This window comes from Tiliqua scincoides, chromosome 8 (assembly GCF_035046505.1).
Source record: "Tiliqua scincoides isolate rTilSci1 chromosome 8, rTilSci1.hap2, whole genome shotgun sequence".
Taxonomy (NCBI): domain Eukaryota; kingdom Metazoa; phylum Chordata; class Lepidosauria; order Squamata; family Scincidae; genus Tiliqua; species Tiliqua scincoides.
In genome coordinates this window covers 9,660,976-9,688,743 of record NC_089828.1, presented here as the reverse complement: position 1 = coordinate 9,688,743, position 27,768 = coordinate 9,660,976, and the positions used below count along the sequence as shown (strand labels likewise).

Genomic DNA, 27,768 nt, shown 5'->3' with positions numbered 1-27,768 from the left:
TCTCATTTGGCCCAATGCAAATAGAGCTCCATGGTACATCCCGTTCATAAGCTTTTCTCCAGGCTGGATTGGAAAAGGACAGACCAAGGGAAGGCAAATTACCTCAGACCTGGCAAAGGGTGTTGCTTTTAGGTGAAAAGGTCAGCATCCATCTGCCATCATGACAACAGTTCCAAGTCTTTAATGCTGCCCCCCCCATCAAAACACACCTGCTTGCCTTTGTAAAGAAGCCTGCTCAGGGGCCAACCTGTTGGCAGGGAGTTCAAGGAACCAGGCCTGTACACCTCGATAAGAGGTGGCAAGAAGAGAAATCCCAGGTACCACAACAAGAAAAGCAACATTTATTATCATAAAAGTCCAGCAGTTAAAACTATATACAGCACTCCATGCACAAGTTAAGCCAACAACCATTTAAAATCAGGGACTAGGACGGAAAGGCCTTCTTAGCATGGGACAAAGCAAGGTTGATACTTGGGGTGCTTGAATCCGGCTCGTTCTCCAGCAATGAGGCTTTGAATGACCCACTCCTGGGAGACCACTGGCAGCTGCAATGCTTCTGCACACTTCAAGATGGCCTCTGGGCAGGACACATCTGTCACAACTACATCAAATACACCCAAGCCGACATCTGCAGAACAAAAGAAAATGGCCATCTTGTGGAGCTAACCCCAGCCAGATGCCTCAGGAAGGCTCAAAAACGGCACAAAACTGACAGCAACAACCCCCTTCTGCTGACTCCCAACAAGATTGCAGTTCCAGGCAAGGAACCTGTCCTAAACCAGTCATAAGAGCAGGCCACCTGCCCCCATCCATTTCCTGCATGCCCTTAGGCCAAAACTCATGCAAACACAGAAGTTATCCTCCCAACCTTAAAACACTGTTTCTGCTCCCTGAAGAACTGCCTTCACCCACCAGCCTGCCTCAAGCTCTGCTTGCTGCCGCAGCCTGGCTGGAATAGGGGCACTGCGGCTCCAGAACTCTCCCCCCATAACAGAATATTTGCCAGATCTCCACTTTGCCTGTTTTAAATCCAGTCAAATGTTTTGCCTGTTTCTCATCTGGCCTGCCATATATGTTTTATTGTTGTTAGTTGATATAAAGATGACACCAGGCAAAAAAAGGAAGGGGTCTCAAGTCTTCCCCCCACCCCACCAATCCTCGGCAAACAAACAATGATGTATCTACCATCCAGCCCCCTCCCCAGGGCAGCTCTGAAGGCAGTTGGCAAAGTAGTCAGGAGGGCAAATTGTAATGCAGGCCTTCCCATCTCACATCTACCCTGAAGTATTAGGTGGGGCCTTCTGGTTAGGCTCTTGGCCTCAGTCCTGCCCTTTGCAATATGGACTTAATAAACTGGATTATCATGCTAAAATCCTTGTTCACATCCTACCAGGTAGAACAGAGGAAGGGCTTTGAAAATTCTGAAAGTTCCACATTTACATGAAGTCTTATTCCAGAAACTTCTACCTTTGCTCCAAGTGGCTGATCTGTGCTGCTTAACAGAAGCTGCTCCTCCCATCATGAGAATCTCAGCCCAGAGTTCCAGGAAGTCCTTCTGCTCATCCGACACAAGAAGCACCTTCAGCTGATGGAATGGGTTCTCTCGAGGGTGCCTAGGAAGGGAGTGGGGTGACAACACAAAGGTCACAGGCTCTGCTGCAGCCAGGACACCTGAGGCACATGTGCCCAGGGCCTTGCCCCACCCTCCTCCCTCTGGGCAGACCTGGACCACAATCATTCCTCTCCCCCAGTTCCACGCATTCACCATTCCAGTAGCCGCTGCTCCTGCAGGCTATAACCAGCTGGCAACAGGTAATTCCGGTAGTTCTGAAGCTGGTTGGCATGGCAACTGTCATGGACCCAGATGTGGGAGACACAGGGAATTCCTCGCGCAAGGCACAGGAAGTATTTGCGGGTGCGGCAGTGTTGGTCTGCTATTAGCAGGCACTGATAGGCTGCACTACACTGAAGGCAGAGAGAGAAGCAGGGGATTCAGGTTTTGGCACAAGACCTTCCCACCCTCAGCCGCCCAAAAGTCCCAGCTCTCTCTCTCCTCCCTTCCCTCAAAGAATTTGAACCTGCTCTCAAAATGCTCCTTTGCCAGGAACCCTTCGGCACCAGGACTTGGCACGCTTTCCCTGCACTCTAATAACCATCCAGCCAACATTTTTGCCCCTGCTGCTTTTATCTAGACTCCTAAGGGCAGGGACCTGTTCGCCCATTTCTTGTACAGCATCCCAAACATGAATTGCACCTTTAAGAGCAAGACTAATGCCAAGAGCAATGAGGTGCACCTCCTCGCAACAGGCCTGCCCCATCTCCATTCCATAGTCCTTAGTCCCCGGACCACCAAGACTTCTTTGTTTTGACAGAATTTTCAGCATTTGCCAAACAGGCTGCCACACTCTCCCATCCCTCTGGCTACTTTAGTTTTGCTCTGTTGTAATTAAGGAATGTTTTGTTAGATTTTAAACTGAAAGCTGCTTTCAGGATCTAGTCAGGGGGGAGGACCGCCTATAAATACAAACAAGTACATTTAGAACTTCAGGAAAAAAAGCGGCATGAAGACAACAGCAACATCTGCTCAGCCATGCCAATGTGTGCCTCTAACATAGGCTTCACCCACAGCCCAGCTCTCCCCTCCAAATTCTAACCTGGCTTTCATTGAAGTCTTCCAGAATGAAGCCACCTCCAGCTGCCAGCTGCTGTTCGATGTAGTGCTTGTTGTATGGAGTCGCCTCCAAGGGTGCTGGAAGAGAACAGGGGGCTGAAGCCAGGTGTCCTGCTCTGAATCTGCACTTTTGCCAGCCCCCATCTCCTCTTCCTCCAGTGCTGCAGAGGATGGGAGAAAAGGCCACAAGTGCCACACTATTCAGGGACTAGCCAGGATGGGACCCTGGAGTCTCCTCCCGCCTTAGAGAAGGCCTCCCAATGTGACTAGAAGGCTCTTCCAGTTACCCGGCACATCCCATCCCCTCCACCAATCTGCTGCCTGAGATAACTGCTTCAGAGGGCTTCATACATGGGCCAGCCCTACTCAAAGAACATAAGAGGAAGAGCCCCACTGGATCAGGCCAAAGGCCCATCTAGTCCAGCTTCCTGTATCTAACAGTGGCTCACCAAATGCTTCAGGGAGCACACAACAGACACAACCTGTATCCTGGTGCCCTCCCCTGCATCTGGCAATCAAAGGCAGCCTACCTTTAAAACCTGGAGCTTGCACATACCTACTATGAAGCCATTATCTTTGTAATAAATGTTTTCAAAACTCCCAAGTTGCAGTTATGTTTTCTAAAGAATTTGAATTAAGAAAACAATGGCGTGTCTCTAGTCCTATTGACTATATTTCTGGCCTTTCAAACCGAAGAGTCTATCCTTCCCCTGTTGCCAAAGTATTACCACTGAAGCATCAAATAATTTTGTGTCAAGGTCAAGATTTATCTTGGTCATATCCACTGTAGAGACTGAGGGCCCTTAGAATCAGCTGGGATCAATTCCAGGACGGACACACACACACCCCGGCAGATATCTCTGTAAGCCTATTTGTCTCTAGTGCTCCTCCCTTTCCTCAATTGGAAAAGGAAATGTGGAGTGGAGGTGGTACAGAAGAGGTTGGCACGTCATCGGGGGGGCAGCACTTGGCAGGCTGCCTCAAGGGGTCTTGGGCTGGCCCCCTCTAACTATATTTAAAATAAGCAGTGACATGCTAGAGAGGAACTACTGAGAAGGACCCGAAAACTAAGAAAAACGCATAAAGTGGATTACTCAGGACTTTCACAACCATTAGTAGCAAGAAAAGAGTCAGATTTGCTTGATGACAAGAGAACCAAGGAGAAGACTTCAGTCTTCCTAAGAATAAGGTTATGTGAGGAAGGAGATAAATCAAGGAAGGGGTTGGCTCAGCTGGGAACAAAGAAACCAACACACTTCATTTGAAGGCAAGCATCAGGAGAGCAGGAGAGCATGTCTCCATGTTTAGGGTTCCATATACACAACTGAACCCGTCCACCCAGCTGCCTGATATCTGCCTTGTCTTCATTTTGTCCTGTCCCGGAGGCTGCAGTGCAAGATACTCACCCACAGGATGTTCCCATTCAGCCACAAGAGGGCAGGAGTCATACGGCTGCCTTGAAGCGGACAAAAACACCCAGACCAAAGGGGTCTGAGGGTTGTGTCCGATAAGGAACCAAGGGATCAACTGGCTCCTTGATTAGTGGAAGCTCCGGGCAGGGTACTCAGGCATAGAAAGATGCCCTTTGGTGAGCAATATGAGAAGAGCGGTCACCGTTACAAGTAATACTGAACATCCGTCTCCTCCTCTGTTTCGATGCACCAAGGCCGTGTCTATGACTAGCCTTAAAAGTGTTCCATACACAGGGACAATTCTGTAAGCAGACAAAATGTGCCATGCAGCCTTCAGCCAGAAGGGCTGCTCATCCCAGTCACCTGCAGGCAAACAAAGGACTGGTGGTCGACAGGGAGAGCAAGAGTTGCGGGGGGGGGGGAATATCTTAGCCTCGTTGAGAAAGTGGAACTTCTGGTTTCGTCGCACTTGGAACTTCCACTGTTTAAAAGCTGTGGAGAGCTCTGCAAGCGCTGCACTGGGCTCCCCGTACCCCCTGGACCCTGGGAGCACGTATGGGTACTTAAAAAATAGCCCCCCTGCCCCTGCTAACACTTACCCCGGGAGTAAATCTCCCGGGAAGTTTGAGAACCACTGATCTATAGATTATCAGTGTCAGCAACGGAGGCTCCCTGTGTTGTCATTGCCCTGGATAGAGCCAGACCATGACCAGAACTGCACAACCAACACCTGATGCCACTGTTAAGCGCTGGCAGCTTGAGGCAGATACAACCCAGTGAGAAGTCTGGTTGCTGTTCCTTTTGTTTCAGTGATGAGACCTGAACAATTCATAAAAACAATTCACAATTCAAACAACCTTCGATGGATAACAACCTGTTGTGTCCCCAAAGGGACGAACTCAATCATTCCAGGTTTTAAGACTCAATTCAACCAACTGAGCTAAAGGAAACAAACAGACGGATTCACTGTACAAGATGACACAGGAAGCCTGCAGTCAAAGGAGTCGCGAGTGGGTCCGTGGCCCTGTCACTGGCCCTCACAGACACCTCAGGGCTGCAAGGTTACCCCACATTGCAGCGGTGGAAGCCACCGAGGGCAGGGCTTTCTGCCAAGGACCAAGCCATGGGCCCACCTCCCCTGACCAGCCAAGAGTGTCCACATGTGGTCATGGCCTGTTCCCACAGTGCTTTCTTGCCTCCAAGTCTCCCCCACTCACTGTTTCCTCAGGACACACTGTCCCTTCCTTTGGCTTTCCTTTGGCTGATCCCCCTCCCCACTTTCCTCCCTCCTGCCCACAGAGCCCAGTTCCTGAGTGGAAGCATGAGGAAGGGAGCCCATCTTTCCCTCAGTTCTCTACCTCCATCAGCTTCTCTCTCACCTGTCACCCCATTCAGGCCACGACTTGCCTGCAGGAAGCTGCAATCCATGCTAAGCATGCCACCTCTCTCTCCTCCCGCAGAAGGTTGGCCACTAAGCATGCTTTGAGGTTCTAAGCCATTACTGCCAGCTCAATCAATCAGCACCCAGAGAGACTGAGCCAGAGTCAGGTCCAGAAGCCACATCAAGTTCTCTATGAACACCGGCCCCACCCACCCCATGCACTTCTGTCCTGCCCCAAATTATGGACTCCTCACCTTCCTCCTCTTCACTGCTCGATGGAAGCTTTGGGCCCCTGGAGAGCTGATCTGCAGGGTTTGCCATTGTGAGGAGAAATGCATAGCCCAAAAAGAGGGACTTGTTGTGAGGCAGAGGCCCCCATCGTTCGTCAGGCACTAAAGGATCCCCCATGGCCCCTCCACTTCTGGACAGCTTCACTTCCTCCCCAGCACACACAGCCCCTAAGAAGAAAGAACATAGCAAAGGTTCAGGTAGCTGGAGCAGGCCCCAGGGTTCCCACCGAGCCCAGCACCCATTTCATATGGGGGTCTCCAGGAGGACGTCCACCATGAAGCAGGACGAAGAGACACCCCCTTCCCTGCCATGGAGAGGGGCATTTCAATGCAGGTAAGTGTAAAGTAATGCACATTGGGGCAAAAAATCAAAACTTCACATATAGCCTAATAAAGGGTTCTGAGCTGTCTGTGACAGCCCAGGAGAGAGATCTTGGGGTGCTGGTGGACAGCTGGATGAAAATGTCAACCCAGCATGCAGCAGTGGTGAAGAAGGCCAATTCCATGCTCAGGATCATTAAAAAGGGGATTGAAAAATAGAACGGCCAATATTATACTGCTACTGTACAAAACACTGGTAAAAACGTGGAGTATTGCATTCAGTTCTAGTTACCACATTTCAGTTCCACATCACATAGTGGAACTGGAAAATGTGCAGAAGAGAGTGACCAAAATGATTAAGGCACCTCCCTTATGAGAAAAGGCTACAGCATTTAGGGCTCTTCAGTCTAGAAAAAAAGGCACCTGAGGGCAGACATGATTGAGATAAACAGAATTATGCAGGGGATGGATTGAGCGTATAAAAGGATGTTCTTTTCCCTCTCACACAACAACAGAACCAGGCGACATCCTCTAAAGTTGAGTGTCGGGAGAGTTAGAACAGACAAAAGAAAACAACAGCATGTAATTAGTCTGTGAAACTCCTTACAGCAGGATGTGGGTGTCTGGCCCAGATGCCTTTGAAAGGGGACAGGACAGATTTCTGGAGGAAAACTCCATCACAGGTTACAAGCCGTGACGGGTATGTACAGTCTGAGATTAGCTGATCATTCATCATGAGGGCCAGGTCAAAATATTTTTCTGTCATCCAAACTGGCTATGGATGGCAGCTTTTTCACCTACACCAGACTGGCAAGGGAGGGACGGTGTGTTCAGTAGTTTTCATGTTTTAAAAACTGGTCAATTGTGTTTAACTAAGTGGCTCAAGTCACAGGCTGGTGTCTTCATTGGAGGTGCAGGGGAAAATGGAATGCCAGATGCAAGGGAGTGGCAGTAAGATGCAAGTAACTTGTGGTTTTATGCGCCTGGAGGCATCTGGTGGGCCGCTGTGAGATACAGGAAGATGGACTAGATGGGCCCTGGGCCTGATCCAGCATGCCACTGGCAGCTGATGGCAGCCACACAAGGTCCCTGCAACCCACCACCAGCAAGAGACCCCTGGCCCTTCACAAATGTGCACAGTCCATCCCCACACCTTGTGGCACCCCATTCCACAGACCACTTATGAGCTGTGGGAAGACGCCTTCTCGCCTGCCCTCCATCTCCCTACCCACCTCCTTCAGTGGGCAGGCAGTCTGGGTCTAGGGTAGGGAAAGGTGCTTACAATAGGGAGGGAGTGCCTTCTGGTGATGTGCTGCTCCCAAGGGGAGTGGCCATTCACAGGCACCAGCAGGCCCCCCCCCCCCCGGCAGGGTCATCGAAGCTCAACAGGCACCTTGGGAGTCGTCCGTGCAGTGCCTCCAGCAGACCAACAGAAAAATTAGAGAGACCAGGGGTGAGCTTGGGGCCTGGGAGGCGCCACCGCCAGGCCCCTGCTCTGAGTACCACATACCTGCTTTCAGAGCGGAGCAGCGGCGCCCTCGCTTGGCCGGGGATCGCTCCTCCTCAGCAGCCATCAGTTTCCTCTTTCCAGACAGCAGCCTGTGGGGACTCTCAGGGCCCTTGCGGGTGGGCGTGTTGGTGCTGGGGGAGCCAGGGTGGCCACGCCTCTTCCGCTTCCCCTCCACGAGGTTATCTGGATGCATCACAGATTGGTCAGGCCCCACCCGCACAAGGGACCACCCGTACTCCCCACCAATTCTTCACAAGGGACCACCCGTACTCCCCACCAACTGGTCCGCCTCGGGTAGGGATGTCAACTATCTCTGCTCAGCATCTCCAGACAGGCCTAGCAAGATCCTAACAAGCCACCACAGGCCTTTGCAGAAAATACTGACCTATGTGGACACAGAGGGCTGGCTCTGTTGAAGGCAGCTGTTATTGGACTGTTCTTAACGAGCCAGCCACCCTAGCCACCTCCGCACAGTCCCAGAGCTCCAAGGGCACCCGAGTCACCCCGCCCTCCCCCTTGCTCCTTACCGAGGCTGATATCAGCTGCCTTCGTGAGCGGCATGGCGGGCTCATAGGGGCTTAGCCCAAACTGCTCCCGGAGCCGCTTTCCCTGTTCCAGGGAGAGGATAACAGCCGTCCGCCGATACCATTTCCTCTGCCCGTCCTTCTCGATGCAGTAGAACAGTTCTCCAGACTCCTGCCGGTGGCCCTTCACCACCCCTGCAGCAGAAGCCAGAAGCCTCAGGGGGGGAGGCCAGAAAGGGGCTCCCCTTCCTCCTCCAGGCCGCCTTCTCTCCTCCATTACCTGCGCTGAAGTACTCATCTTCTGAGAGGGCTGTCACCTCTGTCTCCAGCGGGAGGGGGTCACACAGGAGGATGTCCCTGCCAGGTACATCGCACTCATAGCCGTCGTCAAACAGCAGCTTGTACTTGGCCCCCCCCACATCCTGCGTGATCGTCCCAGAATAGAAGTAGCCATTGGAAGACCACTTGGCAACCACACGGAGGCCCACAAAGCTGCTCCCCATCAAGGGGGAGGGGAAGGGCGAAAGCCCTGCCAGGTCATGCCCAGACAGGCCCAGCTGCGCCTGCAAAGGGATCTCCGGAGAGTTGCTCCTGCGCAGGGGGGCCCCTGCCTGCTGCTCCTCCAGAGGGCGGGCCACGACACGTGAAGGGTGCTGCCGCTCCTCAGGCAAGGCTGTGGCTGGAAGGTCCTCTGCCCCACGCAGTCCCCCCCTGCAGGATCATGGAAGACAGACAGCAACTGCTGGGCAGCACCCAAGAAAAGAGCCTTTCCCCCAGACTTGGCCTCCCAGCCCCTAATCCTCTTGCCACTGAGCCTCACTACGCTACCTGCTTCCTGGCGATCGTGCAGTGGTCCGGCCCCTTCTTCCTCGCCCACGGGGAATGGGGTACACTACCGCACTCTGCTGGTTTTGAAGACACAATTCCTCTTCCTCCTCCTCCCCACACACCAAGGCAGTGACGTGATCAAGCTGGGCTGGAGAGCGGGTCTGACTGCCCCCCTTTTTAGGGCTAGGAAAAGAAAAGCTTCTTAGCTTCTGTCCAGTCCCTTTGTTCTGTGCATACAGCCATTAACATCAACCCAACATTTGAAGCAGACCCACAGAGCTGTGTGGACAATAACGGTCAAGGAAGCTGAAGCAAGCATCAGGAAGTTCTATGGCAAAGCAAACACGAACAGCCACACTGCCTTCTCCTGCTGTGAAAAAACACTGACCTGCCCCACGGATGGAAAAATCCCACTTCATGTTCTCTTCAGGATTTGAAAGCATGGGCCCTTTAAGTGCCAGATGAGTGGGAGACCTTCAAAGCAGATAACCTCAAAAAGGGTCCACACACCTCCCTGACCCAGAAACCATTTAGAAATGGGCTACGTCAGAATGCTAGATGCAAGGGAGGGCACCAGGATGCAGGTCTCTCGTTGTCTTGTGTGCTCCCTGAGGCATTTGGTGGGCCACTGTGAGATACAGGAAGCTAGACTAGATGGGCCTATGGCCTGATCCAGTGGGGCTGTTCTTATGTTCAGCCAGGCACAAGCCATGAAGCAGACAGAGCAGCACCTCCTGCAAACATGCATGGAATGCCCCAGGAGTGGAATGCGGGCACTCACTGGCCTGCAGGGTGGGAGCTCAAGACTCTGTTTCCCTCCCTGCCCACCCAGCATCCCTGTACACACCTCAGCTTCCTGGTCCCAGACGAGGCTCCAGGCTCTGCCCCTCGGCAGGCCCCCCCTCGGAGAGGTGCAGGCCCTCGCCCACTCTGTGTAATCGACAAGGCACTGCTTCCCCCGCTTGACGTGTGCTGGAGGCCAGAGGCCCTTGACGAAAAGGAGCTGATGTCGCCAAGGTCCCCGGAGGCCAGTGAAGAGCCCCCTGCATGGGAGGAGGGGGACACAGCCGTCTCGTTCTCCTGCCACTCCACCACAGGCTCCTCAGTTTCCTGGAAGAAAAGGGCAGGTCAAGACGGGGGTGGGGGGCGCAGAAGGAGGGCAGGCCTCCCAGGCACTGCCAGTAGAACCCAAGGGGAGAGGCACGTGGAACCAACATTCTCAAATAACTCCCAGGATGGCATCGTCACCCCACATGTCCATCCAGGTACGTCACCACACCCCTAGAGAGGTACTGCAGGTGGATGGAGCCCTGAGTGCTCCCGAAGCCAAGCAACTGGCTGACACTCCAGTTGGCTAATATTATAATGCCATTGTACAAATCGATGCTAAGGCCATACCTGGAGTATTGTGTCCAGTTCTGGTTGCCGCATCTCAAAAAAAACATAGTGGAAACGGAAAAGGTGCAAAAGAGAGTGACTAAGATGATTACTGGGCTGGGACACCTTCCTTATGAGGAAAGGCTACGGCATTTGGGCTTCTTCAGCCTAGAAAAGAGGCGCTTCAGGGGGGACATGATTGAGACATACAAAATTATGCAGGGAATGGACAGAGTGGATAGAGTAATGCTCTTTACACTCTCAGATAACACCAGAACCAGGGGACATCCACTAAAATTGAGTGTTGGGAGAGTTAGAACAGACAAAAGAAAATATTTCTTTACTCAGCATGTGGTTGGTCTGTGGAACTCCTTGCCACAGGATGTGGTGATGGCATCTGGCCTGGACGCCTTTAAAAGGGGATTGGACAAGTTTCTGGAGGAAAAATCCATTATGAGTTACAAGCCATGATGTGTATGTGCAACCTCCTGATTTTAGAAATGGGCTATGTCAGATGCAAGGGAGGGCACCAGGATGCAGGTCTCCTGTTATCTGGTGTGCTCCCTGGGGCATTTGGTGGGCCGCTTTGAGATACGGGAAGCTGGACTAGATGGGCCTATGGCCTATCTAACCTCACAAAGGGTCAACACACCTCCCTGACCCAGAAACCATTTAGAAATGGGCTACATCAGAATGCCAGATGCAAGGGAGGGCACCAGGATGCAGGTCTCCTGTTATCTGGTGTGCTCCCTGGGGCATTTGGTGGGCCGCTGTGAGATACAGGAAGCTGGACTAGATGGGCCTATGGCCTGATCCAGTGGGGCTGGTCTTATGATCTTATGGGTTGCTGCCATCTTCCCGACTGAGACCTGAGCCCAGCAAACCAACCAACTCCCCGAAAGACTCCTGTTGCCTTGCACTCCTCCATCTGCCAAGTTCAAACAAAGATCACCACAACACTCTGGACTACCCATGCAGGACCACCTGCAGAAACAGATTGATGGTGATCCATCCCTGGAGGATGGAGGCGGTTTCCCCTGAGAGGCCCCCTCTTCCAGAGCCCCCTTGTGGAAGAGGGTGCACACAAGCCCTTTTCCAGAATACAAGCCAGCCTGGATCAGATGGCTCCAAATTTCTTGCTGGGAGAGGGGTAAGACAAAAACCCAACAATGGCTGCACCTGTGTTCCTGTGCAGGGAAAAACAAAGCACCACAGAAAAACACAGAGAGAAAGTCTGTGAAGACCTGACGAAGAAGTCAGACCTCAACTGGCAACAAAAAGATTCACTAAGAAAGGCTCCAGCCACACTTCCAAGTGCAGACAGCTCCACAGTCTAGGGCCCACCATCAAGAAGGCCCTCTTCTCAGGAGCAGGTGCTCGCTGGAGAGAAGAGTTCAGAGAACAGGGATTCATGTGGTCATTTAACATATTCTGGTCAGTCCCAAGATGTCCAGAGCTCTCAAGGCATTTTGAACTGTGCCCAAAAGCAATGGGCAAGTAGGGCAGCCAGCATAGGGGCACAGCAGAATCCTAAAGCCTCACCTGGTCAAAACGCTTGCAGCTGTGCCAGCTGAAGCCTTGAAAGGCAGCCCAATGAAGGGTATGTTTCAACAGCCTAAAGTGAGAGGTGAGGCACGGGAGGCAACTTTGGCCACCCCTGACCAAGACAGGAAAGACCAGGCACGGCTCACACACCCAGCTGAAAGGCCAAAGTGTCACTTCACACTCAGACCACCAAGATCAGCCCCAGACAGTCAAATTGAGCTTGTGGTGGCAGCAGCATGTTCCACTGGAACAGTCTAGGAGGGGCGACGGGGGCAAAACCCTAGCCAAAGTGAAAGGGGTTGCTCGCCTGAATCTCACCTCGACCACACTGCGGTCCACTTCAGCCCCATCCTTGTAGTAGACGTCCGTGATGAGCCTTGTGACCACAGTGCGCACTTCACGGACCGTTCGGACGTGGCGCTGCAGGACTCTGCCCGGGAGCGGGCGAGGCAAGTCAAACTCCTCCTCACTCTAGAGAAAACACAGAGCCCAGAACATCCTCTCTCAGGCAAGCACAGAGTTGTTCTTCTTCCTCACTAGCCCTCTTCTCTGGACAGAAAGGAGAATTTCCCAGCTGCTGCTCAGGAAGCACCAGTGGGGGCTGAGGCCAGCAGGGGCACTGTCTGCTCCTCTCAAAACCAACACCCAGGCTGAATGAGTTGGTTTTCAGCAAATGCCATTAGAAGATATACAGAATATTTATTTATGTACTTAAGGGATTTTTGCCCCGCCTTCCCACTGCGACTCAAGGCAGTTTACAAAAGTGCAGGTACCTTCTAGACACAAGCTATGCACTACAAGCAGACAAAATGCACCTCGCTGGTCTTGCTCTCTGCCCTTGCAGTATGCTGACTGGCATGGCACATGGACAAGAAGCCACTCAGACACCCCCTGGTAGGACCCTGCCCCCCCCCACACTAATGGAAACATAGCCACCTAGCACCAGTTTCCACATTCCAAGGAGGATTCAATAGTCCAGGGGTGTCCAAACTTTTTGGCAGGAGGGCCACATCATCTCTTTGACACTGTGTCGGGGGCCAGGAAAAAAAGAATTTACATTTCAAATTTGAATAAATTTACATAAATGAATATATTAGAGATGGAGCTTATATGAATGAATGAAGGTTTTGCAATAGCTCAAGGCCTATAAAAGGCCTTGCAAAAAGTAAGACCAGCCTTTCCTTTGCTGCTGCTGCTGCATCACAGATGTGGAACAGCAAGCAGTGGAGGGAGCTCTCGTCCCACAGCTCATGCAAGAGGTCAAACAGTTGTCCTCATGTTGAGAGCAGTTGCATTGGGCCAGCATGGGCTTCAGCAAGTCTCCGGAGGGCCAGAGGCTCAATGGAGACTGGGGGCTCCCTGCAGGCCGGATTGAGAGTCCCTGAGGGCCACACGTGGCCCCCGGGCCGGTGTTTGGGCACCCCTGCAATAGTCAGAAAAGGTGGAAGAGCAACCAAAGGAAGCAGAAAGGCCTCAGAGCATCCTCCTTCCCAGTCAAAGCTCCAGTACTTGGGGCGCTGTTGTTTTGAAAAGTGGTGACTGCAGAGGGGCATAGCAGAAGCCTACAAAGTGCTGGGCAGGGCGAGAGATTGTTCTCTGACACCTGAAACTCATCAGCAGCAAATTTGGGGGGGGGGGGCAAAAAGGAAGGCTTCTTTACACAGCCTACTATTATCCTGTGAAACTTGTTGCCACAAGATGTGGAAACAGTCACAGGCCCCCAAGCTTCACAGCTTGTGAAAGCATCTGGACAATGCAATGGAAGCCAGGGATGGCCACTTGCTGCCTCTGAAGCCTAGTCACAAGAGGAAAGGAGGTTTCTCCCCCACTTTGGGATCTTCCATTGAATACTGGGAGCCTTAAGAGTTAGGATGCCAGAATGATGCCAGAATCTGTGGCGGCATGGGGCCTGATCCAGCAGGACTTTCCTTATGCTCCCTGATGCTCTAGACACCACATCCGACTATATGTAGCGACCATGAGGCTCTGCTCTTCCCCTGCCCTTGCAACTGTTACTTTAAACACAAACAGATTTTGTGCATTCATTTTCTGTGCATGCAAGCCAAGGCATTCTCCAAGGCAAGGCATTCTCCTGTGCAAGCCTACATAAGAATCACTGCGCATGCATTTCTTGTACAGCTGGACTTGCAACTATACAGAGCCAGACTGAAGAACAAGTACCCACCCTGTTTGGATCAGAGTCAGGATCAATCTTCTCAGCAGACAGTGAGAGTAAGTAAGCAGGGGAGGGGAACCCACCCCAGCTTCTGGACCACCAAGGTATAGGCGACCTGAGAGGGAGGAAGCCCGGGGTGTTCTCCAGATCTGCCTTAGCAAAGCAGTGCTCAAGCCACACTGAGAAAGAACAAGCCCCCCCCACCGCCTTTTGCTATCGAGCAACCTGGGACCCTGCCCCTCTCACCTGGTGCGGTGCGGGTGGCTCTGGCTCACTCCCGGGACTACGCCCAGGCCCCCACCCACAGGCCGCCCTGTCCGTCTGCACATTCGCATCCTGGAGCTCAGGGCGCAGGTCGGCCATGCTGGTGCCTGCGTCCACCCGGCTGCACGCTGTCGTCTGTGTGGCTGCAGACGTGACATCCACGGAGCCTCGGACGAATTTCCCTGGCGTTTGGACACCTTGGCTGCTGGTGCCAGGCCGTGGCACCCAACCAAGACCCTCCCCTTCTGCAGGCAGAGCCAAAGCAGGCATCTTTGGGACCTGCCTTCCTTCCTCCTCCCGAGTGCCTGGCATATCAACCTCCATGGCTTCGCCCTCCTCCAGAGAGCCTGCTGACAGTTTAGCACTCGGTCCAGAATCCTGGACTCGGCCACAACCAAGAGGTGCCCACCTCCGCTGGCTCCGATTACCTTCAGGCAGCAGCTCCTCCTCCTCCTTACTTGGAAAATTGAAGAGGTCTCCCCTGAAAACCAAGTGCAAGAACACTGGAGCAGTGCTGGTGAGTTAGGCCAAAGTCCACCTGGTCAAATATTCCATTTCCCACAGCGGCCAAGATGTCCCCAGCAGAACGAGGGCTACAGACAGGCCTGCCCTGCCCCTCCCCCACCTAGCAAGGAGAGGAAGACAACTGTCACAGGTCCTGAGTCAAGCATCTGCCTTGCCTCCTCTGAAAATCATCACATTCCCACAATTGCCTCAAGAAATCCAAGGCCACAGGCAAGCCACAATTACCTCCCCCCACCAAAGTGGCCTTGATGCTACACCCTCCCCAGAACGGGAGCAGCCAAGAACAGCTCCAGTCCTGCCAGGAACAGCAGCATCAACCTCTCAAAGACAGAGGTTCCTGTGCCTCTCAACTAACCACTGTCCTCGTTTCTGCATCTCCATCAGGGACCCAGACCAAGGATACCAGGTCCAAAGCACAAGGACCAGTCCCCTGGTTACTCTGCAGAGAAATCTGTGCAATGTCTTGGGCCCCAATTTTTGGTCACTCACATTGGGGTTTTAGATATCCTCTCAGAAAGGACTCATTTCAAAACTGTCACCTTTCTGCTCAGCAGAGCCCATATTTGGAAGAACCCCAAAATTCTTCTTGTTCTTCAACAAGGAACTTGTTTAACTGGAAATGAATCCATCGGCTTCCTGTTAAATTTCAGTTTTGCACATAACCACTTATTTCCATGTGATCCTGCATGAGTGAAGAGGTGCCAGCCTCTTTCCATGCTGTTTGCTTCGGGTTCTGCAGGCTGACAGACAGGCGACAGGGTTGTGCCATCTTACTCTGTCCTGTTTGTAGGAAAACCTCCTAGCACTTGCACACAGGGTCTCATTCCATAAGCCAGTGCCCACACACAGCGAGCCCCACAAACACCAAATGACTTTGTGGTGCTGCATTCATTTGTGCCACCCACCAGTTGCATGAGCAGGAGTCAACTTCCAACATGGCCTATTCGTTTTGCAAAGTAACCCTGTGGGACCAGCCCCCACAAACATCACAGCTCTGCTGGATCAGGCCAAAGACCCAGATAGTCCAGCTTCCTGTATCTCACACCAGCCCACCAGGTGATTCAGGGAGCACACAAGACAAGGGACTTGCATCCTGATGCACTCCCTTGCATCTCGCATTCTGAGGTAGCCTACTTCTAAAATCAGGAGGTTGCACATACACATCATGGCCTGTAACCGGTGATGAACTTTTCCTCCAGAAATATGCCCAATCCCCTCTTAAAGGCATCCAGGTCCTGTGGCAAGGAGTTTCACAGAAAAATCACACACTGAGTAAAGAAATATTTTCTTTTGTCTGTCCTAACCCTCCCAACACTCAATTTTAGTGGATGCCCCCTGGTTCTGGTGTTGTGTGAGACGGAACAGAGCATCTCTCTATCCACTCTATCCTTCCCATGCATAATTTTGTATGTCTCAATCATGTCCCCCCTCAGGCGTCTCTTTTCTAGGCTGAAGAAGCCCAAATGCCGTAGCCTTTCCTCATAAGGAAGGTGCCCCAGCCCAGTAATCATCTTAGTCGCTCTCTTTTGCACCTTTTCCATTTCCACCGTGTCCTTTTTGAGATGTGACAACCAGAACTGGACACAATACTTCAGGTGTGGCCTTACCATCAATTTGTACAACAACATTATAATATTACCCGTTTTATTCTCAATACCTTTTCTAATGATCTCAAGCATAGAATTCGTCTTCTTCACTGCCGCCACAAATTAGGTTGACACTCTCATTTAGCTGTCCACTGGCACCCTAAGATCTCTCTCGTGATCTGTCACAAACAGCTCAGCACCCATTAGCCTGTATGTGAAGTTTTGATTTTTTTTGCCCCAAAGTGCCTTACTTTACACTTACTTACACAAAAACGCATCTGCCATTTTGATGCCCAGTCTCCCAGTTTGGAGAGATCCTTCTGGAGCTCTTTACAATCTGGTTTTCACCACTTGGAAAAGTTTAGTGTCATCTGCAAACTAGGCCACCTCACTTTTTAACCCTTTCTCCAGATCATTTACGAACAGGTTGAAAAACACCTGTCGCAGGACAGATCCTTGAGGCACACAGCTTTTCACTTCTCTCCATTGTGAAAGTTGCCCATTGACATCCCACTCTGTTTCCCGGTCCTCGCCCAGTTTCCCAATCAATGAGGACCTGCCCTCTAATTCCCTGGCTGTGGAGTTTCCTCAGCAGCCTTTGGTGAGAGACCACATGAAATGCCTTCTGAAAATCCAGTTAAATAATATCTACAGGTTCTCCCACAACCACGTGCCTGTTGACCTTTTCAAAAAATTCCAAAAGGTTTGTGAGGCAAGACTTATCCTGACAGAAGCCATGCTGATTCTCCCTCAGCAAGGCTTGTTCATCTATGTATTCTCATTCGTTCATTCATTTACTTTTATAGGCATAAGAAACATACAAAAAGTAGCAATAAATAGTACAAAAAGTTACATGAGCATTATGCCCACTTTAACATTGGAGGTCAGAAAGTCAAAGAATAAAATTTTTATAGTTGACAAAAGCATTATCATAAGTTTGTATTATCTACGTTAACAGCTCTTACAACACCGGACTTACATTAGTTTATACCAACTGATTAAATGGATGGAGAGCTCTGCAGTGCTGTATAACCAGTTTAATAAAGGTTGCTAATTGGGTAATAAGCGATTCATCAACTCCATTCAGAAATGTTGTAGAATAAATTTATCAGGATGTCCTGGAAATTTTGAATCAGGTCTAAGGAGTAAACGGATATCCTTATATAAATTGCAATACAATAATGTGTGGGTCAGGCACTCTGCTATCTTGCTGTTACATGGGCAAAGTCGTGCTTTGTAAGGGACTGCACTGAATCTTCCTTTTAAGATGTTAGAGGGGAGTGTGTTGCACCTTGCTAGGGTGAGGGCACGTCGATCCTGTGGATTCTTAAGGAAAGAAAGATAGCTACCCATTCTCAGCACAGTTGGTAATATACCAATGTATAAAGGAGAACAGGTTTTTCGTGCTGCATCATGTAATATTTGTTGCTCAATATCTAGTAGTCTTCCTTTGAGGAGCTTAAATGCCTGGGATGGTTGAAGAACTCCCAAAGAGTCCAGAGCAATACCCATGGTTTTAATTTTCTGTAAAAATAGTTTGAATTCAAAAAGCGAAAAACGATCTGTTAACATGCCCTTAAGAAAGGGATCGTTGTTTGATATATAACAGATCCGAATCCAAAACCTGAAAGAATGAAGCCATGCCACTGTCTCTAGTCTGATAACTCCTGCTTCTAAACATAAGGTAGCATAAGGTACACAATGTGGTACAGCAAATACACTGTAAAGCAAGGTTGTCTGGATCTTTTTAACAGAGCTATGAACAGCAGATCTATATATTTTAAAGAATCTATCTTTGATGAGGCACTCCACCATCTTACCCAGAACAGACATTAGGCTGACCTGCCTATAGTTTCCTGTGTTCCCTCTCCTTTTTTTAAAGACTGGTGTGACATTTGCTGTCCTCCAAACTTCTGGAACTGTGGCAGTTTTAAGGGACAAGTTGCATATTTTAGTCAAGAGAACAGCAATTTCATTCTTCAGTTCCTTAATAATTCTTGGGTGGATGCCACTTGGACCCAGTGACTTACTGATCTTTAATTTGTTCACTAGGTCCAAAATGTCTTCTGTTTTAACCTCTGACTTGGGACGCAACCCAAACCCACTTTCCAGTACCAACATAAGGGCAATGCAGCTCCTAGGTAAGGAAACAAACATTCCCTTCCTTTGAGAAGGCTTCCGTGAGTGCCACCCAACTGCAGGATGCAGCATACATCCCAATGGCACAGCTATGCTAGTGCTGGAAAACTGATTGGGATTTGGGTCTGAACTCCTTAGTCAGAAGAGCCTGTTCAGGCAGCAGTATCTGCCCAAAGTCATCTACCATGAAGACAGATGCAAAAAACTCATTTAATTTCTTAGCCATCTCCAAGTCTTCTTTTATTTCCTCTTTCCCTTCCTCACCATCCAGTGGCAGGTTCCCTGCTTCTAACATATTTGAGGAAACTTTTATTATTCCCCTTAACGTTGCTGGCCATGTATTCCTCAATGTCTTTCTTGGCTTCCTGAATCATCTTCTTACATTTCTTTTTGCCACAGTTTATGTTTGTTTTTATTCTCATTAGGGCAAGACTTCCATTTATGGAATGAAGCTTCCTTGCCCTGTACAGCCTCTCTAACTTTGCTTGCTAACCATACGGGTACCCTCCTGGACTTATCTGAGCCCTTCTTCCTTTGCAGTAAACACTTCCGCTGGGCCTCTGTTGTTCTAAGCAACCTCCATGCAATCTGGAGAGATTGGACTCTAATCTCCTTCCCCTTCAACATCTTTCTAAAGAATCACCCCATTTCAGAGAAGTCAAGGGTTTTCGGGTCAGATTTGTTTGGCACTCTTGCCCCGACATGCGTGGCAAAACAGATCACAGCATGGTCACTGTACCCCAATGTCTCCGTAACATTTACATTTCTGGCCAGGTCCTGAGTACCACACAATATTAAACCCAAAGTCACCTGTCCTCTGGTGGGCTCCATGACTAGATGCTCTAAGGTAGGAGTCTCCAAACTTTTCAGCCAGAGGGCCGCATCAAATATCTGGCATGGTGTCAAGGGCCGGAAAAAAATTTAAATATAAAATTTAAATAAATACATTAGCAATGGAACTTAAGACGAATGAATAAAGCGGCTCAAATTTCAAGGATTTTTCCAAGCACCAACACACACCACAAAATAAAGTACATGCTCAAATGGGCCCCCAAATGGCGATCTCCTGACCTTTAGAAAGCCTTCTAAGACCTTCAGAGGGCACAAAAAAGTTACTTCCAGTTTCGGAAAAACCAGGAAGTGATGTTTCTAGCTTTTAGAAGGTGTTCTACGATCTGGGGAGGCTGCCCTCAGAACACCTTCCGGTTGCAACCAAAGCACAACTCTGGTCGTGTTCAGTCAAGTGGGCCAGAGGCTCTCAGGGGACCAGAGACTGGCCGCGGGCTGGACAGAGGCTCGCCATGGGTCACATCTGGTCCCCGGACTGGGGTTTGGAGACCCTTCCTCTACAGCACAGTCATTTAGCATGTCAAGAAATTTGGTCTTTCTTTCATGATCAGAGCACAAATTGACCTAGCCAATGAGGATAATTGAAATCTCCCACGATTACAACCCTGTTTCTCCTCAACACCTCCCTGATCAGTTTCCTTATTTCAAGGTCCCTTTCAGGTTTTTGGTCTGGAGAACAATACTGAGCCCCCAATATTACATCACTCCTCAAGTCTAGTAATTCAACCCAGTCATTTGGAGTCAGACCCACCTTCAATCTCTACTTTGCTGGATTTAGCATATATGGCCACCCCACCTCCAATATGCCCCTCCCTGTTCCTACTGTAGAGTTTATAGCCTGAGATTGTGGTATCCCACTGATTCTCCGCATTCCACCAAGTTTCCTTTATGTCCACTACATCAATTTTTTCCTTAGCCCCCAAATGTATTCCAGTGCTCCCATCTTTGCTCAAAGACTTCAGACACTTGCATAAAAGCACTCGTACACAAAGTCCCCCAAGAAGGGCTGCTTATTTGCTCCTTTATCCCCGCAGCCTCTCATTCTCCTGAAACAGCTATCACATCCCAAAATGCTTCCACTCCCGATTCCTACTCTGTCACTACCTTGTGGTTCTCAAGAGCAAAGGGAGCCTGCTGAGCACACTGATTAGAGAAGCACATATGATGTGTATGTGCAACCTCCTGATTTTAGAAATGGACTGTGTCAGAATGCCAGATGCAAGGAAGCGCACCAGAATGCAGGGCTTTTGTTGTCTTGTGTGCTCCCTGGGGCATTTGGTGGGCCACTGTGAGATACAAGAAGCTGGACACATAGGCCTATGGCCTGATCCAGTGGGGCTGTTCTTATGTCCTTAAGGGCACGGCAGACACAAGGCAGGCACAAGTAAGGCTGCACAATGTAGCCTGGCTCTCCGGTGCGCTGACCTCCGCCCTCGTCTGCGTCTCACCTGAAGAAGGCCCAGCACCAGCGCAAGTCGGAGACAAGGTCGCTCAGGAGTGCCCGCAGGCAATTCCGCTGGGACAGGATCCATCCTTAGGCAGTCAAGCAAGAACACCCCACAGGAGTTGGGACAGGTGGCTCATTCATGCAGGCAGGGGACTGCAGGTAACTCTTGCACCGCCAAAAGCCCCCCCACCCTGAATTCTTCCACAGACTTGCCTGAACGGAGAGCAAAGCAGCTTGGGGTCACCCCCCTCAGCTTCTTGCTGGACTCCACCACAGACACGAGTGAACACCGATGGCGTCTTCAGAGAACTAGGCAGGTGGGAGAGAAGGAGGGCTGAAGAGCTTCTCCCAAAGAGACCATTGCAATCAGGAGCTTGCTGTCACCCAGTGGCTTAGCCAGGACATGCAAGCTCCCTGTGGTATCAGAGGTTGCCCCCAAAGGCAAGGAACACAGCCCACTGCAGAAGACCACACAAAGGAGCTCAGGCCATGTGCAAGGTCAATTCTGCACCAACCCCAACCGGCAGCTGCCAAGCACCTGCTCTTCCCCACAAGTTCCTACACAAGGCATCACATAAACGGGCCATAACAAATGTAGGAGAAAAGAAAAAGGGGAGGAGAGAAGAGCGCATACAAGCACAGAGCACCTCTCTAAGGCTGCTCGCCCCATCCTAAACCAGAACCACTTTCTCTGGACACTGAGAGGCCAACCCAGTGGGGGAGTCCAACCCTGCTCCACTCCCTCTTTTCAGTCTCCCCTCCCAGATAGCAATGCACCCCGCTGGTTACCTAGGAACCACACCGGCAGCGACAGACCCATTCTTCCTCCTTTCACTGGCTGCAGGCTCTGAGGAACAAAGTGGTAGAGAAACAAGGTAGTTGCGTCAGAACCGCCCTGCTCCAGGCTGCTGCACCAGGGCAAGGGGCAACCTGCCCAGCTCTCTTCCAGTTAGGCAAGGGCCTGCAGCCCAGTGACCAAGCAGCGCATTGTGTGCAGGGAGCCCTGATGTGCGTGGGGGGGGGGTGAGAGGAGACACTGCAGAAGGCCCTGGGTAGCTTCCTGCCTTCCTGGAGAAGAAGCGGCATCATCATCTGGGCTGTGATTCCTGCAACAGCACAAGGCTGCCCCTGCCAACTCAGACAGGAGAAATGGAAGCAAGTGCCAAGCCAAGAACAAGCCAGCATACCCAAGCGGAGCAAAGGGCAAACACCCCACTGCTCCTACACTCTTACTCTCCAGGCTGAAGGGCAGTGACCCATCGCTTTCCTCCTCCATCACGGGGGTTGCCAGATCCATCTGCGATGAGAGCCCCCCTTCCACGCCTCCTCCGCGACCCTCATTCAGCTCCTTGGCACTCTCTGCCGCAACCTCACTGGTTCCCTCAGCTGCACCATCGCTGCTCACAAGGGGGCGTTCTGGGCAGCTCCCCACCCCTGGAAAAATGCAACATGGCAACTGTTTTCCACAACAGTTTCTCTCTCCCATCCCTTCAGAGCCCAAATCCAAGGTCCAAGTCCACTTCTGCCCCACAACTGCCCAAAGACCAGCATTCCTTTGAGGCAAGAAGTTGCCTCCCCACAACCCAGGCCCTTCCCAAGGCAACTGTGTGAGGAAGCAGGGACCGAAGAGTGGAACTGCACCAGGCCTGAGCCAGGTCTCAAAAATCCCCTCCCCACACACTGCCATTTTCCCAGTCAGATTTTTGCTACACGGTGAAAGGGAACACACTCAAGCAGATCCCCCCCCTTTCTGCAAAAAGAGATAAGAGAAAAAAGGCTGAGCCCATCAGGCTACTACCTGCACCACTCCAGGAGGACACATTCACCCTCTGATCCCTGCCCAGGAAAAGCCGGGGGGGGGGGGGGCGCTACTGCACAGTCACTTCTCTCACTCACCAATAGGGGTGCTGTGCCGCCTGGGACCTTTCCTGAGTTGGCCAATAAGAGATGGGGTCACGTTCGTCAGGGGTGGCACGAAGACATCTCCCTCCTGCAACAAGGTGCCCTGCACGGGGGCTTCTAGAACACAGCACACAAGGAGAAAGAGCAGCTGCTGCTTTCTGCACATCTCAGAGGAATCTCTCCCCCACCAGCTCAAGACCAGGCTGTCCACACAGGAACAGTGGGGATTCCAGCACAAGCCCTGTGCTCACCGTCCTAGGCACAGAGTAAGCCCTGACAAATGCCACCATGCAGACCTAATCAAGAAGCCATCCACACACCCCACCACCACACAGGCTCCTGTATCCAGGAGCCCCTCCCCCCACCACTCATGCAGCAGCTCCATCACTGGCCCAACACCCAGCACACTTCCACAGAGACGAAGGTTCACAAAGGCAGTGCAAGAAGAAAGAGTTGAATGCCCATTAGCCAGCCACACAGGATGCTTCCCAACCCAGTCCACGAACTCAGCAAGTTTCCAGTCTTCCTTGGGAAGACATCTACAAAGTGGGGGATGGGACTAAGCCAATGAGAACTGCAGGAGAAAATAAGACCCTCTCCGCAACCCTGACTAGCCAGGGTGCGGTGCCGAAAAGCACTGGCTGCACAACCTTCTCCCCCCACCCCACGTTCTTGCAACTGCTGCACAGCACCAAGCCACTTCAAGGAAGTGACTCAGAACCACATCAATCCCCCACTTGTCGACAAAAGAGCAGCTGCGACACCCAAAGGCCCTTCCTGGCTCAACCCTGGAGCCGTGCGTGTGCTGCCATTCACAGAGAGTCCCCCAGAATGACACATGCTGCTTTCACTGCCAAGGCATGGCCTGTCTCAGCCACCACCCACATACGTACCACTAGACATGCTGGGCAGGGTGCCCTGCAGCAGTAGCTCCTCCCTCTGCACCCCAGGAGGCTTCTTGGGACCCTCCGAGTCCGCTAGGCGAAGTGTCTGCACCGAGGCCACTGTATGTTCTCCCTCCCCAGGAAGCAGTTGGCTCCTCAGCACTGCCGCCTCCCTGCCAGCAGACAGATGGCTCTCTGAAGTGCTGGCTGGTTCCTCATGCCCAGCTGCTGACTGGCTCCCTGGCGCTTCATCCTGGCCAATCCTTGGCATGCACACCCCTCCCTGCAGGGGCGGCAACATCAGTAACAAACTCTTTTCCCTATCAGCGCACTGCTCCTCTCCACTTTTGCCTACAGAGACACCGGCAGACAAGATCATTTGGGGGGTTGACTTGTCAGGCTGGGGCTGGAAATCAGAAAGCTCAGGACAAGCCCCTTGGCAAGTGCTCTGCACATCTCCCAAAGCCTCAGCAGAGTCCTCTGCAGCGTCTCCTTGGAGGCTTCCTGGAGCTGGTGGTGCCTGGGGCAGATTCAGAGGAGGATCACTGACTGCAGCAAACACTGCTGGGGGCTTGCCCTGGTCCTCCTGGGCAAAATCCTGAGACAGTATCAAGTGGAGGGAAGAGCCTTCCTCATGCAGGGACTGGAGTTCCTCTGGCTCCTCACGGGGCGTCTCTGGAACACTCGACTCACACTCCAGTGGCACAGAGACTTGACTCAAGAGCTCCCCTGCACACAGGCACCCTCCAGTTCCAGTGGGGACAGCAGGTGTGCTTCCTGCAACCTGCGCAAGCGGGGGTGGGCTGTCCTTGGCAAGGCTCCTCTGCATGCTGCTGCAACTCTCAACCAAGCCACGTGGTGCCACCAGAGCCCCATGAGGGGCAATGGCCGCTTCCTCCTCCACCTGCATCTCCCTGCCTTCCTGCACCTCGAGGGACTGGCTGCACTCACTGGCAGAGAGCGCCAGGGGACAGGCCTCGCCAGAGCAGGGCAACAGGTTGACCTCCGTGGAAAATGCAGTCGCTGTTGATGCCTCGGCCACTCTGGAACCACCTGCTGGCAAGCAGGTGCTGGAGCTGCCTCCCTCCTCTGCTGGCTCCTCAGGCCCTGTCTCCATGCTCTGAGTTGGAAGGAAGGTATCCTACAAAAAAGGGAGAAACTGCTGAAAACATAAATCAGCCCAAGATCACACAAGAGCTCCAGGCTACCACCTGCCGCCTCAGACCAACTGGACACAGTGGAGGGCTCAACCAACAACAACGGCCAGAGCAGCTGCTCACAGAACAAGCTGCCAGGCCTACAACCCTCCTCGGTCGAATTTGCTGGTCGGGCACACCTGACCCTCCTCGTGTAGCTCAGAAGGTGCTCAAGTAAGCAAGCCCCACCCCAACTCAACAGAAAGTCGAAGTGCGAGCAGTGTCTTCTGTGCAGCAATCAGGGTGCCCACTTTTCACAACCAAGGCAGCAAACCTTCAGCCTTATGAATTCATGGCTAGCTGAACACCCGCACAGCTGGCCTGACTTGCTTTGAGTATTTGAATCCTTCTGTGACCCAAGGCAGAAGACATGTGGGAGCTCTCTATCACAGTTTACTGCCACCCTCAGAAGAGGCTACGCTCTGCATTGGGGCATCCAAGCACTCACATGGGAAAACTCTGGCTGGGACGGGATGGGGACCAATCCCAGAGCAAATGCCGGTGCACTGTGAGAGACGGGCGTAGAGGCCTGGGGAAGCGCTGGTACTGCAATCAAGTCCTTCTCCCGGTACTCTGTTGCGGCTAAAGAGCATGGAAGAGAAGATCATCTTCTTGGCTCAAGAGAGCAGGAAAGTAGAAGTAAGCCTCCTGATCTTGATCCCCAAATAGATGAAGGAATCTCAAGCTACGGCATCTCTGTGGTTGAGCTCTCGCTATAAAGACTATAACTTAACTAACCTCAAACAGACAATCAAAACTCCCAAAAAGAAAGGATACAGACCTTCCACTCTCTGTTCAGTTGGGCTTCTGGGAAGGAGGACAGGCACAGGTTGAAAGACCTCAGGAGATGCCAGGGCAGGACCTGAAGCACAACTACAGAAAAAAAGGTCTCACTTGCTCCAGAGCACTTCTGGCTCCCAGCCAAGACACCCAAGCAAAGCGGTAAAGCCCCAAGAACCCAACTCCAATGAGTTCACCACCCCTGAAGAGCCTACAAAAACCAAAGAGTAAGGGAGCCCTTGGGAGTGGTCCAGAGCATGGCAGCACCATCAACATACAAGCAAACCTCAGAGAAGAACCGAAGGAGAACACACAATACCCAAAAGAAACAAACCAGCCAAGAAAGCAAGACAGACAAACCCCATCAAAAGGTCAGTCAGCACAAGGAGGGAGTAGCTGTACAATTGTCTCCCCATTTGCACATACAGGGAAAAGAATCAACAAATCAATAACTCCAAAAGCAGCCAAAACAATCCAGGGGGACTCGCTCGTTGCTTACGTGGAAAGAGGCCCCTGTCCAGAGAGATGGAGGACGTGCAGAGAATCTGCCGGAGTGCGCGCTGGAGAACCCACCTCTTCCACCCTGCGCAGGGCACAGTCGCCATCAGGAGCTATTCCGAACAAAAAGCCACTGAAATCAACACCAAATCATTCTGAGGCCATCACACACGTTGATGTCAGGGTTAGGAACACAACCCCAGGAATTTGTCCTTGGATAAGGCAGACCCTCTGCTCTGTGAGCGTGCAAGTAACAGGTGAACAGGCTTGCTAATTAGAAAGGTGCTGAGTCAGAGTCATGAGAGAGAGAGAGAGACCACCCTGAGTGAATTCACGCCTAGCACTTTAAAAGGGCTGCAAGAGCCCTCATATCCAGTCAGGCAAGGGTCAGGCAGGATGGATGGAAGGACGGAGAGTATGTAACTGCAGGGAAGGCTGATTTATTATTTGTATAGGGCAAAGTTATATCGGATTTTTGTTTGATGTTACTCTGAACTTATTTTCTGTTATCATGTATTGCTGGCCGCACTAAAGTTTCTTTCTACTATTGAATGCACTCTGCGTGTGGACTGTTTTTGCGAACACCCACATTCCGCTGCGAGTAAGCTGATAAGGAAACTCCTACATAACCTCGACAGCCTCACACACACTCGCCACTCAAAAACAGCTATCCAGTTGCCCTCCTGACGGTGCCTCTTGGTGTCCAGATGCACAAACCTCCTGAGTGCCTGGTTGGCGACGAGCCAAAGACTCAGAGAGGAGACCCAGCAAGCTTCAATCACCACCCAGCAGAGAAACTGGGTCTGCTCCAAAGCCACAGCCGTTACCTACCACTGTCTTAATTCAGTCGCAAAGGAGCACATTTGCCTTCAATCTGGAACTGAGATGGACAAGCGACAATCTGAGGACCCCAAGGCAGTACCCCAGAGCCCTGCGTCACCTGTCAGTTCCAGAAGTTTGGGCAGTCTGTGCTCAGAGGAGAATGTCAAATTGCCTGGCACAGTAAACCGTTTTGAAAATAAAGCACCCAGTGGGTGGGTGTCAAAAGGGCTGCGCGGACACTGGGCCAAGGGGCTATTGCCCAGTCCATCCCACCTCCCCCAGTACGCACCACAGCACTGCAGAAATGTTTGGGAAAAAGCTCTTGAGTCCAGAACACGGGCACGAGAGGGAAGCACCATTGCTCATGCCCAAGTGCGCACAAGGCAGGTCTTCCTACCAGCACGCAGCTGGGCCAGTGCCAGCCCATTGCCAACCAACTTGGGCAGCCACAAGGGAATCAGCCAGGCGGGCTGCCCCAACCCCTCAGCACCACAGTGCTCCAAGAGACAGCTCTGTTACTGTTGCAACCGTTCCTGTAAGCCCTATTCATGCTCCTGCCATTTCCTCTGCCAAGATCCCCAGTACAGGTGATTGGTATCTCAGTACCACCGAAAAGCCAAAGAACGGAGAGCATCCCCTGGACAACGGAGGTGTAGCCCTTCCTTCAGTCCCCACCCTACAGACAGAGAGGTTTCCAGTGCCAAGACAGACCGGGCAGTCCATTTTCACCTGTTTTGTCGCTCTGGCCAAACATATCCTCCTGAGTAGAAGAGATCTCCGTATCCCGTGAGTCCCAGCCAGTAGCATCCTGTGCTTCTGGCCCTCCCTCAGGCAGACTGCA

General features: G+C 51.7%; 1 protein-coding gene across 1 annotated transcript; it reads right to left on the bottom strand.

Annotated features, from left to right (window-relative positions):
• Nucleotides 1–317: 317 nt before the first annotated feature.
• On the bottom strand, nt 318–27,768 carry TP53BP1 (tumor protein p53 binding protein 1). Its single transcript, XM_066635086.1, has 21 exons — nt 27,657–27,768; nt 26,107–26,218; nt 25,609–25,700; nt 25,276–25,409; nt 23,641–24,772; nt 22,742–22,864; nt 22,079–22,279; nt 21,635–21,692; nt 21,059–21,154; nt 14,282–14,780; nt 12,178–12,330; nt 9,785–10,047; nt 8,938–9,120; nt 8,390–8,820; nt 8,113–8,304; nt 7,586–7,768; nt 5,719–5,922; nt 2,655–2,749; nt 1,766–1,965; nt 1,468–1,613; nt 318–628 (listed from the first exon to the last, which is right to left on the bottom strand). Exons 1-21 carry the CDS (start codon nt 27,679–27,681, stop codon nt 444–446), a joined length of 4,707 nt encoding a protein of 1,568 aa, XP_066491183.1. The 5' UTR covers nt 27,682–27,768; the 3' UTR covers nt 318–443.